The 13230-nt window shown below is 45.9% G+C and overlaps 1 protein-coding gene across 1 annotated transcript in view; it reads left to right on the top strand.

Moving 5' to 3' along the window:
- Positions 1-13230, top strand: part of CDH4 (cadherin 4) — an 809637-nt gene that overhangs the window by 470 nt on the left and 795937 nt on the right. The window contains exon 2 of the mRNA XM_075901106.1: positions 3239-3350. Within this exon, the coding sequence (XP_075757221.1) occupies positions 3239-3350 (112 nt within the window). The remainder of the gene's footprint in view (positions 1-3238; positions 3351-13230) is intronic.

The following is a 13230-nucleotide window of genomic DNA, read 5'->3' as shown; positions in this document are numbered from 1 at the left end:
GCACATCCGTGTGTGTGTGGCGATGTCTGTGTCCCACACATCCTTGTGTGTGTGTGTATCCCACACATCTCTCTGTGTGTGTGTGTCTGTCTGTGTCCCATACATCTCTGTGTGTGTGTATCTCACATATCTGTGTGTGTGTCTATCTGTGAGTCCCACACATCTCTGTGTGTGTGTCTGTGCGTCCCAGACATCTGTGTGTGCATGTCCCACACATCTCTCTCTCTGTGTCTATGTCTGTGTGTCCCACACATCGCTGTGTGTCTCACACATCTCTGTGTGTTGTGTCTATATGTCCCACACATCTGGGGGGGGGGGGTATCCCACACGCTTTTATGTGAGAGAGATCGAGAGAGATCGTGTTTGGAGCAAGTGGCGGCACGCGCGTTATTTCGTCTCTTGTTGCAGAGAGTGTGTGCAACAATGTCAGGTCTGTGTCTCGTGCTGGAGCTAACACACAGACACACACGCGCACGCATTCAGACGGCTCTCCCGAGCCATTCGTAGTAAGCACTGGCAGACGAAAAGAGCCTACATGGATGGGGGACGGGTGGCGAAGGCAGAGCGGCACGGAGCCCCTCGGGCGGGACAGGAGGGAGCGCCCACTCAGTTACAGCGCGGTGCTGTCCAGTTCTCCTGGGGGCGGCGGGCCTGGGTGTGTTGCTGTAGGTTTGCAGTAAGGTTAAGGCGCTGATCTGAAAGCTACAGAATGCAGGAACTTCAGCGCTGACTCGGCTCCAAGTGGGACTCGGAGCCAGCGTGTCACCCTCTCTTACGTGTTGCAGCTTCTCTCGAGAGTCCAAACCACGCAGGGTTCCCCGGCAAAAGAGTACCAGGCACAGCAGGGCTAAACGCGGAGCAGCCTCCTTTAACTTCTGAATTCCGTGCCTTTGGCAGATGTATGTCAGCTCCCTCGGAGCATCTGCTGTGTGCCATGGCACGTCGTTTAATTCCACATCTCTCCATCATTATAGGTTTCCTGTAAGGGCAGCTGCTGGGGGGGAGGTAAGGGGGGAGGGGTTTGACAAAACTTGCCCGTAATTCTTAATATGCCTTTCCTCCCATACACTTGCACGGCTTGTGTGTGTGCCTTTGGGCGTAGCTAGAAATACTCTTCATTCTGTGCTCCGAGTCTGCAGCACACAGTTCCGATACGGTGTATGTCATAGGATGTTGAATGCACATTTGCAATCTATTCTGTAATGGAGGCTTTCTTCCGAATTCAATGCTGTGGCTCCAGAGGGCTAAATGTGTAGTACAAATCCCCGTGAGTTGTTAGTTCCTTTTGCCTGCACTGTAGCTATTTTTATAACCTCCATCTTTTGGCTCTATAATTTACTGTACAGTATACTTTAACTGGGCCTGCGCTGTCCTGCGGGCTAATGGCTGGAAAAGTTTGTTTTCAATGTCTTAACGCAGTCGTATCAAATAGACAAGCAAATGAACCCCCCCGGGTTATATAATAGACACACGAGAAAGAATGAATATACGTGGATGTAGTCTTCGAATGTTGCCTGGCAAATGTGGAGTTTGTGTGGGGCTTCTTTCTATAAACCAGCCGCGGCATTTATTTATTTTACAGGCTGAGCCCTTGTTGTGCCAAGTTTAATCAGTGGGAAACCTCCTTGTCCCAGTTATCAGCCATGAAAAGCGGGAGGGGGGGGGGGGGAAGCGCTGGAAACTGGCAAGCTCCCCTGTACAGCGGCACTAGCTTGCAGTTCTCACAACTGGGCGATTTTAAATCCAAAAGCTATTATCTTCAGGTAGACCTTCTGAAATGTGTCCTAATTGCAACATCTTGCCGGAGACCGTGAGAGTCCACAGAGCTGCTGCTTTCTTGCACTTCCCAGACAGGAGCTGGCATCTGTCTCCCAAGCGTGATTTCGAGCAGAGATTACCATTGGCTTTTCTTTCTGCTTAGTAAGCTCATCTGAAAGGACAAGCAGTGTGTGTGTTGCTGCGTGCATGTGTGAATGCAGCTTTCTCTCAGTTCATAATTATTTTAAAATCCACCTGATTTCCTGGTTTAAGGGGCTCTGTCTGCTGGGATTATGTGTGTGTGTAGTGTGTAGGTGTGTAGGTATGCGAGTGTGTGTGTGTGTGTGTGTGTGTGTGTGTGCGTGCAAACTCTTCCTGAGTCAAAAAGTTGCACGTTCTCCTGGTGGGTATCTGATTCGTTTGTCTAGTGCTCGCTGAGTTCTTCCCATGTGAAATCGGTGTCCAGTAGCTCGCGAGAGATCATCTCTGCCCCTTGAGCTTCAGACATTCCCCTGCCACCAGCATTTAGCTGTAGGTAACTCGCTACGGAGCTTTATGGAGCATCGACCAAGGCTGAGCAGGGATAGTCCTACATTCGGGGGAATCCCGGCTGGGCGCTGGATGCATCGCGTCTGGAGTCCGGTCCCTGGCTTCTCTCTGCAGCGCGGAGCGAAGGAAAGAGAAAGTTGTTTGAAGCTGCCAAGTTTTTCAGGAGGCGCTTTCCCTTTAAGCCAGGCGGGTCTGGGGCTGGGCGATGCTAATAGGCTGCCGAGGCTTGGGGCAGCAGGTGCGGGGTCATCCTTAGGGGGTCTGCTCTCTATTAACCTGCGTGCGCGTGTTCTTGTGTTGCAGGCTCGCGGGCCCCCCTCGCTCCCTGCCAGGTGGTGATTGCTCAGCCAGTCTGCCCTGATTTGCTAGGCGAGGTGCCCGGCCGCTTAATGTGTCCAGCGCAGAGTAACCGCGCGCTGCCTGCAGCTGAGCTGGGATTTCAGGAGGCTTTCTGGGGATGGGGTGGAGCTGGTGCCGAATTCAGAGGGGGACGGGGGAGGAGCGCCTCTTCCCAGTCCTCGCGGAATTATTTTTAATCGGGCTCCAGCCCGGCCATGTAGGGGGCCCGATCCTGCTTACGGATAGGAAAACTCCCACGCATTTTAAGGTTGCAAGATCAGGGCCTCCAGTAGAAAGGAGCCCTGTTGTTGTCACTGATGAATTGCTTATCCTCGTCCCCACCCCCTTTAATCACACCCAGTCAACCAGGCTATGGGTAACTATTCCTTATTGCATTTCAAGCCACTATTTTCTGTCCAGGTTAATGTTTCTAAATACCCGCAGGAGCTCCTTTTACAGGCTTCTTGTTACATGTACAGACCCAGTCTCTTACTGCACACTGCTTTGTAGTTCAGGTTCCACGACACCTGAACGACATCTTAACAGCAAACAAAAGTCATGTTGTTTGTTTCCCTTTGATTGTTCTCCACAGGCACACAATGGGGATCTTACAGTCAGACCCACCTGCAAACCTGGCTTTTCAGAAGAAGATTACACCGCTTTGGTTTCTCAAAATATCATGGAAGGGCAGAAGTTACTCAAAGGTAAGTGGAGGAAAATGATTCCTAGATGCGGCAGTGAAAATCTTTTATGCTCATTTTTTTTCCTGATGGTGTGGGGAGAGGAGCTTAGAGATTGGCGAGGCCACAATTTTCTGGTTTTGCTGGTGAAATTATCTGTAGAATGTTTGTAGGAGGATGAAGCATGAAGTGGTTTACCTGAGAGTAGTAGTTTGTGAATTAGATGAATCATTCCATGACCACATCACTCAAATGAATTATTGAACTATAGTACATGATGTCTTCCTTTTCACCTCTTAATCTCCCACTCCCCACCTCGTCACAGGAACTTTAGATTGGATTTTTACAGAGTATTTTTATGTATGAATTTCAAAGATCCTTAAATTATCCCTACTTTGAAATGCATGATAAAGCAGACGTTGTTGTTGGAAATGTGGTAAACAAGCCTACAGACATTCTGTTCACAAATGTGGCATTCATTTTCATTACTGCCCCACTGACAACATGAAAACACAAGCAGGAAGAAACTACCAATTAGCTTGATAGTAATTGCAGGATTATAACCACTTTTGCGAATGTAAACTCAAGGGCATCTTCTTCATAACCCAAATGACACTAGATTATCCTGCGTATTGATCTATTTCCCCTACAAGTTAAAAATAATTAAACTTTATATTTGCATGATCCAGAAAATGTATCCTTGTTTTACTGCTGTGGAAATTTTTAAAGACAAAATATAACACTCTTGATAGTCTCTAACAGATGCTGTATAATAATTTTGAAATCACAATACAGTGAGAACGGCTAAGCAGCACATCGGGGTTATAATGTTTTACAATGGATAGTAAACTTTCTCACAAGTTTATTTTGTCACAAGGGGCCTATTTCCAGCATGGTGTGAATTATGTCCCCTTCTCTACTTCCGCTCCCCAAATAGCTGACACTAGCTCTGCTGCTTGGATTCATTAGAGAGACAGGACTGCTGTAGTTCTCTCTCTGGCTTCATCACCTGGAACTGAACATTTTGCTTCAGTTATATAACCCTTTTATCTCTCCATGGTCTGGCAGTCAGTTTGGTTTTTCAGCCTAGTTGTCTTAGTTCCGCGGTGCAGGAATTCACCTGGCTGCCCCTCACATTAATTAGCAGATTTTTAAAAAACGTTACTATTTTTTTATTTGAAAGGTAACTATACAGAAATGTCATATAGGCAAATCCCAGAACACACGTAAACCATGAAATAACAGAGAAATGCTACCAGGTAGTCACATAGCTAATATCTCTCCCTTCACCGCACAAAAAATGTAGGATTTTGCTGATCAGTCTGTGAGCTGAACATGTAGATTTTGACCCTTTGGCTATGGGAATTCATTTTGATTTACAGTGTTTTGCAAATATTTATTTCTATTTTTCATCTTACTAAATAATGTCATTAGTCTGCTACTTTTGGAGGAGTATTTGTGATAATTTGGTGTTGATGAATTGTGCTGCAGATTGTGTAGGTGGACAACAGGGATGGAGCAGAAGGTCTGTTTCGAAGAGTTCAAAGTTATTGCCAGCTAAGCCAATGGAATAGCTGTCATTTCATTTCAATACCAGATGCCATCTTTATATAAATATAATTTCGTATTTATTTAGTCACTCTAGTTGAGTTGCATAAAAACATGTACTTAATGAACCCTGGCTTTATCCTTTAGGCTACATCTACACTGGCAGCTTCTTGCACAAGAACTCTTTTGCAGAAGAGTTCTTGTGCAAAATCTCTTCCAGAAGAGAGCGTTTACACTGGCATGTGCTTTTGCGCAAGAGATGTGCTTTTGCACAAGAGCATCCATGCCAGTGTAGACGCTCTCTTGAGCAAGAAAGCTCTGATGGCTATTTTAACCATAGGGCTTTCTTGCGCAAGAAATTCATGTTGCCTGTCTACCCTGGCCTCTTGCGCAAGAACAGTTGCACAAAAGGGCTTATTCCTGAGTGGGAGCGTCAGAGTTCTGGCGCAAGAATCCCTGATTATATACATTAGAACGTCAGTTTACTTGCGCAAGATACGCAGCCAGTGTAGACAGGCAGCAAGTTTTTGCGCAAGAGCGGCTGCTTTTGTGCAAGATTGCGCCAGTGTAGACGCAGCCTTAGAATCCAGTGGAGCTCCCACTGAAGTCATGGCAAAACTTCCACTGACTTGGAGGAGAATTGGCCCTCAATCTGTTATTTAAACACATATGTAAAACATATATATATACACACACACCATATGCAAAATGTGTGCTATGTAACATTGCCAGGTGTTACGTCAGTTGTAGAGCATTTTGTCAACTGTAGGAGAGAGGGAAAAAAGTGCAAATGTTGTGTTTGCCAATAGTTAAAGTGTCGTCTTTACACCTTTGGAATTGTACACTCAAATACATGCTGCTGTTTATCATAGAGAAACAAATATCTAATTAATTTGGATAATTGTTGGAGAAAATATGCTACATAAAATTCCACGTTGTGCTTATGTTATTCTTATATATACTCAAGCATGCAAAATTGGTAGTTTTCCAGTTTTGATTTAATTTTACTTCCTAACACACTACGTCTGCGATATAAAATGTTTACTTCTTTCTTTCCATCTGGGTGAAGCATTCAACAATAGTTCATCCCCAAAATGGGTTCATGTTGCTTACATTAATGTGTTTGATGGATTGGCATATGTACTGTTTCACACTATCTAGCCAAGCAAAGCTTTTCTGCCAGTTACCACAATCTTGTCAACAGTATTCAGCAATTCCTCTTCAGGCTCTGTGGGACTGTTTGCGTGAGAGAGGCATATAGGGTTAGGTCAGCCAAGATTTTGGGGTAATTCAGGGACAAAAAAAAGTGGTGTTTTTTTTCTTTTCAAGAGACTCAAAATGTGAAATGCACCTCTCTGATGACCAACATACATTCCACTTAGCCCTAGAGGGTAGATGATCAATTTGGTTGACTTCCCTAGAGCTCTGGTAATTTTTACCAGTTGAGGATTTATCCCCAGAGGATTTATATGGTGTGATAGACCACAATTGTGCTGGACCTCAGGCCAGGAATTAATTTCAACTAGTGTTAATAAGATTCAGTATGAATAAATGAGATCTATTTAAAAGCAGTGAGATATTAAATACAGTATTTACATACTAAATACTTGTCTACAAACATACATGTTACAAACACACGTATCAAAATAAAATGTTCCTAGCATTCCTGGTTTGAATAAAGTTAAACAGCTAATGACTACTTATAATTGAGTTATTCCAATGGAAATAGCTTAGCCTTAGTTTGACGACAAAAGCTTTAACGGATTCCTTGTTTTATTATCAGTGTGTCGTAAGCTATTAACTACTACTTTGTGGCTCGTCTTATTTGCTTGAGTCAGCTTTCTAACTTCCTCAAAACATACAGATTCCTGCAGGAGTTATTTGTTACACAGTAATTAACTTGTTTGTGATAAATGGATAGAAGAAATGTCATGGCATTTTGTTTTATGTCTAAATGAAAAGTATTTGCATTCTAAAAATTTCATGCTAATTAGGCTTTAAATAGTTTTCCCCACTAGGGCTGCAAATGCTGTATATTGCATCTTATTGCAAATGCCGTGGCTTAATATGGGGCATTAGCGCATGTGATCCATAGAGCCAGTAGTTCCCTAAGAAATGCTGCTCCTTTCTCTTTTTTTATCATGAATCATTTTGATGTAATCATCTAGATTTTTGTCTGTTTTTGTTTTCAGGATAATAAACTTACAGCCATGATTACTGAGGCATGGTAATGTGTAAAATAGGATGGTAAAAGTATTTTTCCTTAGGCTAAAACTGAACCTTCTCAAAGCTGCAGCATAGCAGAGGACAATTACTGTGCTGGTATCTTTTTCTCTGTTTGTTAATAATTAATGTAAACTAAAACTGGTGAGAACATCTATCCTCAGGGGCTGGCGGCAAGGAGATGTTGCTACCCTGGAGACCGAGTTCAGGAACAACCAAAGGGGTTTGATCCTTGGGCTAGTGGAGTACAGGTCTACTAGGGTGATAACCTTTTGGCTTCCTAAAGAGGGAGGGGTAACTATTCAGTAGGTTGCTGGTAATAGTGGGCTGTGTGGTTTAAAGGTGACTGGGAAAAGTAAATTAACACATTGGTCTGGGGCCCTTTTTAATGCTCCTTTATAAAGCCTAAAAGGTGGGATCGCATTTTTTTTAAATGTGGGTTTTCACATTTAAAATTCAGACATTGTCTGCTCTAGCATTGTGATGTCATAATTTCCCCAGGCATCATCATAATCTGGTTAGGCTCTTACAGAGCTTGCATCTCTCTCTCTCTCTCTCCCTCTCTCTCGTGGCTAGAAGCACAGTAAGTGTTGTGACTTGTCTGTCACCGAGGCACACTAATCAAGAGACTGAAAGTGAAGCTATTGAGAAGGATGGGTTTTTTAGTGAAACCGTTTAAAACTCCCTTTTGTTTTCTGTGGTTCACATCTAGTTTATATCTTCTGTACTGTCCACAAACCAAGGTGGTGCTTTGTCTCTTTTGATTTAGTTAAAGTGGTATAAATCCCCTACTGTGGACACACTTTGATTTCTTTTTAAAGTGTTCAGATTATGTCTACACTACAGCCTATGTCTTCACAATTTATGAAGCTCAGCAATGTGCATAAATCACCCTCGTGAGTGACATAAGGTACATCGACCAAAGGGCGTGTTACACAGCATCTTATTAGTGTGGGAGCTCCTCTCCCCAACACATCTGCCGCTCTTGGAGGTTGTCTTTTTTTTTTTTAAATGCCAGCAGTGGGGAGCTCTTTCTCATTGGCATAGAACATCTTCACCAGGTGCAGATGTCTCTGTATGCCTGTGCTGCAGCAGCATTATACATGATTATTTCTGTGTGGGAAGAGGAACAAGCTGACTGCTACAAAACAGTTTTATGCTAGGATAACTGGATCCACACTAGGACTTTGACTGGCATAACTAATTTGATTAAAATAAAACTCTATATCTTTTACTGAAATAATGAAATCAATATGAAATTGATATGTATACCTAGCCAAGTGATATTTTTGAATAAAGTAATTTTTTTCTTAAAGGAACTTACAGCTTAAATGAATGTGTAGGGAGTACGAGCTCCTAATAGGAATCTTCCCCACTCCCTGCATCCCGAGACGTCTTCTGCAAAGTCAGGGAAGATCAGACTCCACATTCCTGATATTTTAAAAGCTTAAAACAAGCAAAAGAGGAAAAAACCTAACAAACCCTTCAGGGCCTCTTTTATCCAATAGTAGTCAAAAGCAAAAATAAGCAAAGTCCCTATTTTATATATCTATATCTATATAACTCTAGCTCACATTTCATACCAGCCTCTAATGTGCTTTTTCGAAACACCTGACTGTAAAATAGACGCGGGGCTCCCTGTTGCTGCCACCACATCCCAGGCAGCAATGAAGGGCTGGCTAGGGGAGGCTGGCTCCTAATCCCACCACTTCTGGGAGCATGTTAGGCTCTTACACCTTCCCCTTCACTTGGCCCAGGGACCCGGCAATTCCATTGACCTCTTGGATGATCTCGTTGCATGGAAAACATTGATGAAGACATTTTCAGGCAGCTAGCCCCTTCTGTCGCTTGATCCGCCGTGGCTACACTTCTATCTTTCGCACTCTAGCTCAATCGGAGTTACCCTGGGTAAGTCTGCCTGAGCTGGAAATTATCCTCCAGCCCCACTGATCTGAAGACATACCCTTAGAGATTACAAGGTATTGATGACTAGAGCAGGGGACTGGACTTGATGACCTTCTGAGGTCTCTTCCAGTTCTATGATTCTATGACTGTGTGATCTGAATGTAGCTAGGTGACATACACATCTTTCTTACTGCTCACAGAATTTAATTAAGCTCACTGAAGACCATTCCACTGTCCATCAGGATAATGGATTTCAGTCACTTTAGTCCAGTCTGTATTCAGTTTATATTCATTCCAGGTTCCCATTTGCCAGGTTTGGAAATCAGTGAGCCAGTCACTCTGAAATCTAAAATTTGGGTCTTGCCTCGCTAGGTCCACCAGCAACGGAGTGGGGATGTGCAAAGAGGGCAATTGTCCCAGCGTCCAGTTGATTCCAAAGAGCTGAGGCTCCAGCTGCCAGCACTGGTACCAGGAACGTCAGGCCTTGTAAATTGCCGCTGGAGTGCCATGAGGCTGCTCTGGATGGCTCTGAGGACGGGTAGGGTCACACACTGCACTCTGGGTGACACTGGGGACTGCGGGAACGGCGTGGCGCACTGACTGCCCTGCCCCTTCTGCCTGAGGCCCCACTTGGCCCCTGGTCTGTGCATGGCTCCCTGCCTCTCAATCTCCAGTTCAACTGGATAAGCCAAGACCAAAAAGAGGGAGGAAAGCATACTCAGGTATCCTAGTGCGAGAGAGACACGATCCTGTCGTTTACTTACCGTGATGGCTTTTCAGTTTCTAAAGAAAGTGGTCATAGTGTTTAGGGTAAGGATGTTAAATTGTGGTTGTCTGGATACACGATTAGTTGATAAGGGCCGCTCCGCAGAGCCGCAGCAGGGGCAACTCCTGGAGCAGGCTCGAGCTGGGGCCGAGCAATCCTGGTTCGTGCCAGCTCCAAGAGCCACCCATGCTGCAGCCCTGCATTTTAAATGTAGTAAGAACTGCTGGGCTCTTATTACATTTAAAATGCAGAGACCCAGCATCCCAGTCTAGCATGAGCTGGGACTGCTCAGCCTCAGCTTGCACTGAGTCTGGCAGCCCCTCTTCACGGTGGCCAGCCCTGTGTGCTGCAAATAGGGACTGCTTGGCGGCAGCAGCCCCTATCCATGGGGGGGACCTACCTCCCCACTGGGACCCCCAAGGACAGGGCTGCTGCTGGAGCAGCCACTGCCAATGGTGAGCCTTGGCCCTTTATAGCAGCCTCCCCTATCCCTCTACTGCCTCTAATAGAGACAGCAGGGCGGGGAAAGGAGGGGTTTGCACAGCAGAGATGGTGCCGGGGGAAAATGAGTTTTAAATCAGTTGCCCCCTAGCACTGGCTCCTGTCTTCCCCCCCTCCCCCCGGTTGCCTCATAGAGGCAGTAAGGGTGTGGGGGAAGCCAGTACAGGCAGTCCCCGACTTACGCGGATCCGACTTATGTCGGATCCGCACTTACGAACGGGGCTTTCTCGCCCCGGAAGTCGGGGCGAGAAAGCCCCGTTGGTAAGCTGCTCCGGTGCCCCTGGTCTGCTGGAGACCGTCTCCAGCAGACCAGGGGCACCGGGCGGGTTCCCGCGCTTCTGAGGCTTTGCCAGAGCAAAGCCTCAGAGGCGCGGGGAACCGCCGCTGCTGCTGCTTCAATCTGGGTGCCTGTGGTCTGCTGGGGACTGTCCCCAGCAGACCACAGGCTCCCGGACTGAAGCCGCAGCCGCGTGGGGGTCCCGCGCCTCTGAGGCTTTGCCAGAGCAAAGCCTCAGAGGCTCTGCTCCCCGTGTCCCTAGTCTGCTGGGGAGGGGGGGGGCAGCTAGTGTGCTCCCCGCCCCCCCAGCAGACCAGGCTTTTGTTTTGGACTCTGGGGCAGAGCAGTTGGGGCGCTGCCGATTGGTCCTGCAGCGCCCGCTCTGGGCAGTACTGGACCAACCCGGCAGCACCCCAGCTGCTCTGCCCCAGGTCCTGATTCAGCCGCTGCTGGTCAGTTTCAGCAGCGGCTGAATCAGGACGCCTGGGGCAGAGCAGATGAGGTGCTGCTAGGTTGGTCCAGTAGCACCCAGGAGCGGCGCTACTGGAGCAACCCAGCAGCACCCCAGCTGCTCTGCCCCAGGCGTCCCCAAGTCAGCTTCTGCTGAAACTGACCAGTGCTGACTACAGGAAGCCCCAGGCAGAGTTGCTCTGCCCCGGGCTTCCTGGAATCAGCTGCTGATCAGTTTCAGCAGCAGCTGACTTGGGGACGCCTGGGGTTCTTAAGTTGATTCTGTATGTAAGTCAGAACTGGCGGTCAGTTTCAGCAGCGGCTGAATCTGGACGCCAGTTCCGACTTACATACAGATTCAACTTAAGAACAAACCTACAGTCCCTATCTTGTACGTAACCCGGGGACTGCCTGTAGTTGATACTTCATTCGACTACCTGATTATGCTTATTGGGTAGTTGACTACTTGCTAACATCTCTAGTTTGGGGACAACACTCCCTAACTTAAGAGCTGACTCTGCGTTAACGTGTTCTGGCTTGGCTGAGTTGCTGTGTTTTTTGCCTAAGTCCTTTTTATTAGTTCTTTCTTAAAAAAAATACACCTTTCCCCTCACACACACCTCTTTTCTTCACTCTCAGTTACATTTAGTGGCTACTGGAGAAATAATAGGAGTGATAAGGATTGCAGCTGTAATATTCCATAGCCTCAGAAATGTTTAACATTTAAAAGACGTAGCTTCATAGTGAGTCCCCAGGCCATAACCTTCTGTTCTGAGGGGCTCCGATTAATTACTTTTTATTGCAGGTGATTTTATGAATATGCCCACTGCTGAAAGGGAACTACAAACCTGGCATGCTAGAGGCGTTTAAAGCAGGGGTTTCTTCCATGTCTTCTGGGGTTGGGGAGGAAGAGACACAGATGTATTTGAGCAATGTGTTTAAAAAATGGAAACAGTTGTTTAGCTGAGGCTTTTAGCCTTGCATGTGTGCTTTAACGTCCAAAAATAAAACCCTATGAATGCAGTATCTCCAAAATCATGCATGGGATTCAAAGTCACTTATGTGTATTGTAGCCTCCTCAGTAGCTTTTTGGCTTCTAAAGCTTAGTGGGGAAGAGGGAGACCTGGTCCCTGGAGACATTCTATCAGTCTTCAGCCTAATGGGCAGAATGTCTTTAGTGCCACTGGGGGAGGGGGCATCATTAGAGGCAACATCCACACCACCTTCACGGCATGCATGTGTACTTCTTTTCCCCTCCATGCCATCAGTTCATAGAAGGTGCACAACCATCATCCTGTCTTCTGCTATGTCGTATTATGTTCCCTTGATGTGTCCTCTTGCTGCCCTAGTGTGTTCAGTGGGGAATTCTACTACTGCCTGTTCTAACGATTCCCAGAACCTCTTCTGGTTTGGTGTGACTTGGTGTTTCTAGTGGCCTATGCTGTATGCTTAGGGTTGCCAGGTGTCTGGTTTTGAACTGGACACTCCAGTATTTGAGCTTTCTGTTCGGGCAACAAATTGAGAAAATATAAATGTCCACTATGTTCTAAATACGATGTAATGCAGATTGTGATGTAATGTCAAATGTGTCCAGTATTTTTGTTGAAACCATCTGGCAACCCTATGCATGCTCCCCAGTTGAAGTGTATTTGAACAGAAACCTACACCAGCCTTGTAAGTTCTACGTGATTTTTATATTAAAGCCTGGAAGCAGGTGAACATCCAGTTAGCCCCAGGACTCTTCCCTACATATTGACCAGTCTTCTGCCCTTACATTTTGAGCAGGGAGCTGTTTGTTCTTTCACTCTGTCTTTGTCTAAGTGGTGGTTAGTTGGCTGGCCACTTCTATAGTCTTCAAGGCTTGTTCCAATAAGCTTGTCCTCTCCCGCTTTAAGCCCAAAGTTTTCCAGGAGAAGGAGCCTCTCCACCTGTCCCACCTAGGAAATGCTTCTCCAGTCCCACAGCTGTCTGATTAAAAGTATTTAATTCACCTCGGGCTTATTGCAAATCAGAATGCACCAGATAAATAGGGAATTCAAGGGAAGTCCCCGGGCAAGGACCAATATGTTGACTCAATGAACATTTCAGGATGGGAGACTACCATGGTGTATTATTCATATTGTGCAGTACGTTCCAGATCCTATATCTAATATAAAATTGATTTTGGTGTATTAATTTAATGAGACATGACTATTTACTAAGAGCCTGCAAATTAAGCCTCTTGTATTGTTAAC

The sequence above is a fragment of the Pelodiscus sinensis genome, chromosome 18, assembly GCF_049634645.1.
Source record: "Pelodiscus sinensis isolate JC-2024 chromosome 18, ASM4963464v1, whole genome shotgun sequence".
Taxonomy (NCBI): Eukaryota; Metazoa; Chordata; order Testudines; family Trionychidae; genus Pelodiscus; species Pelodiscus sinensis.
This window is presented reverse-complemented; position numbering and strand designations above follow the sequence as displayed.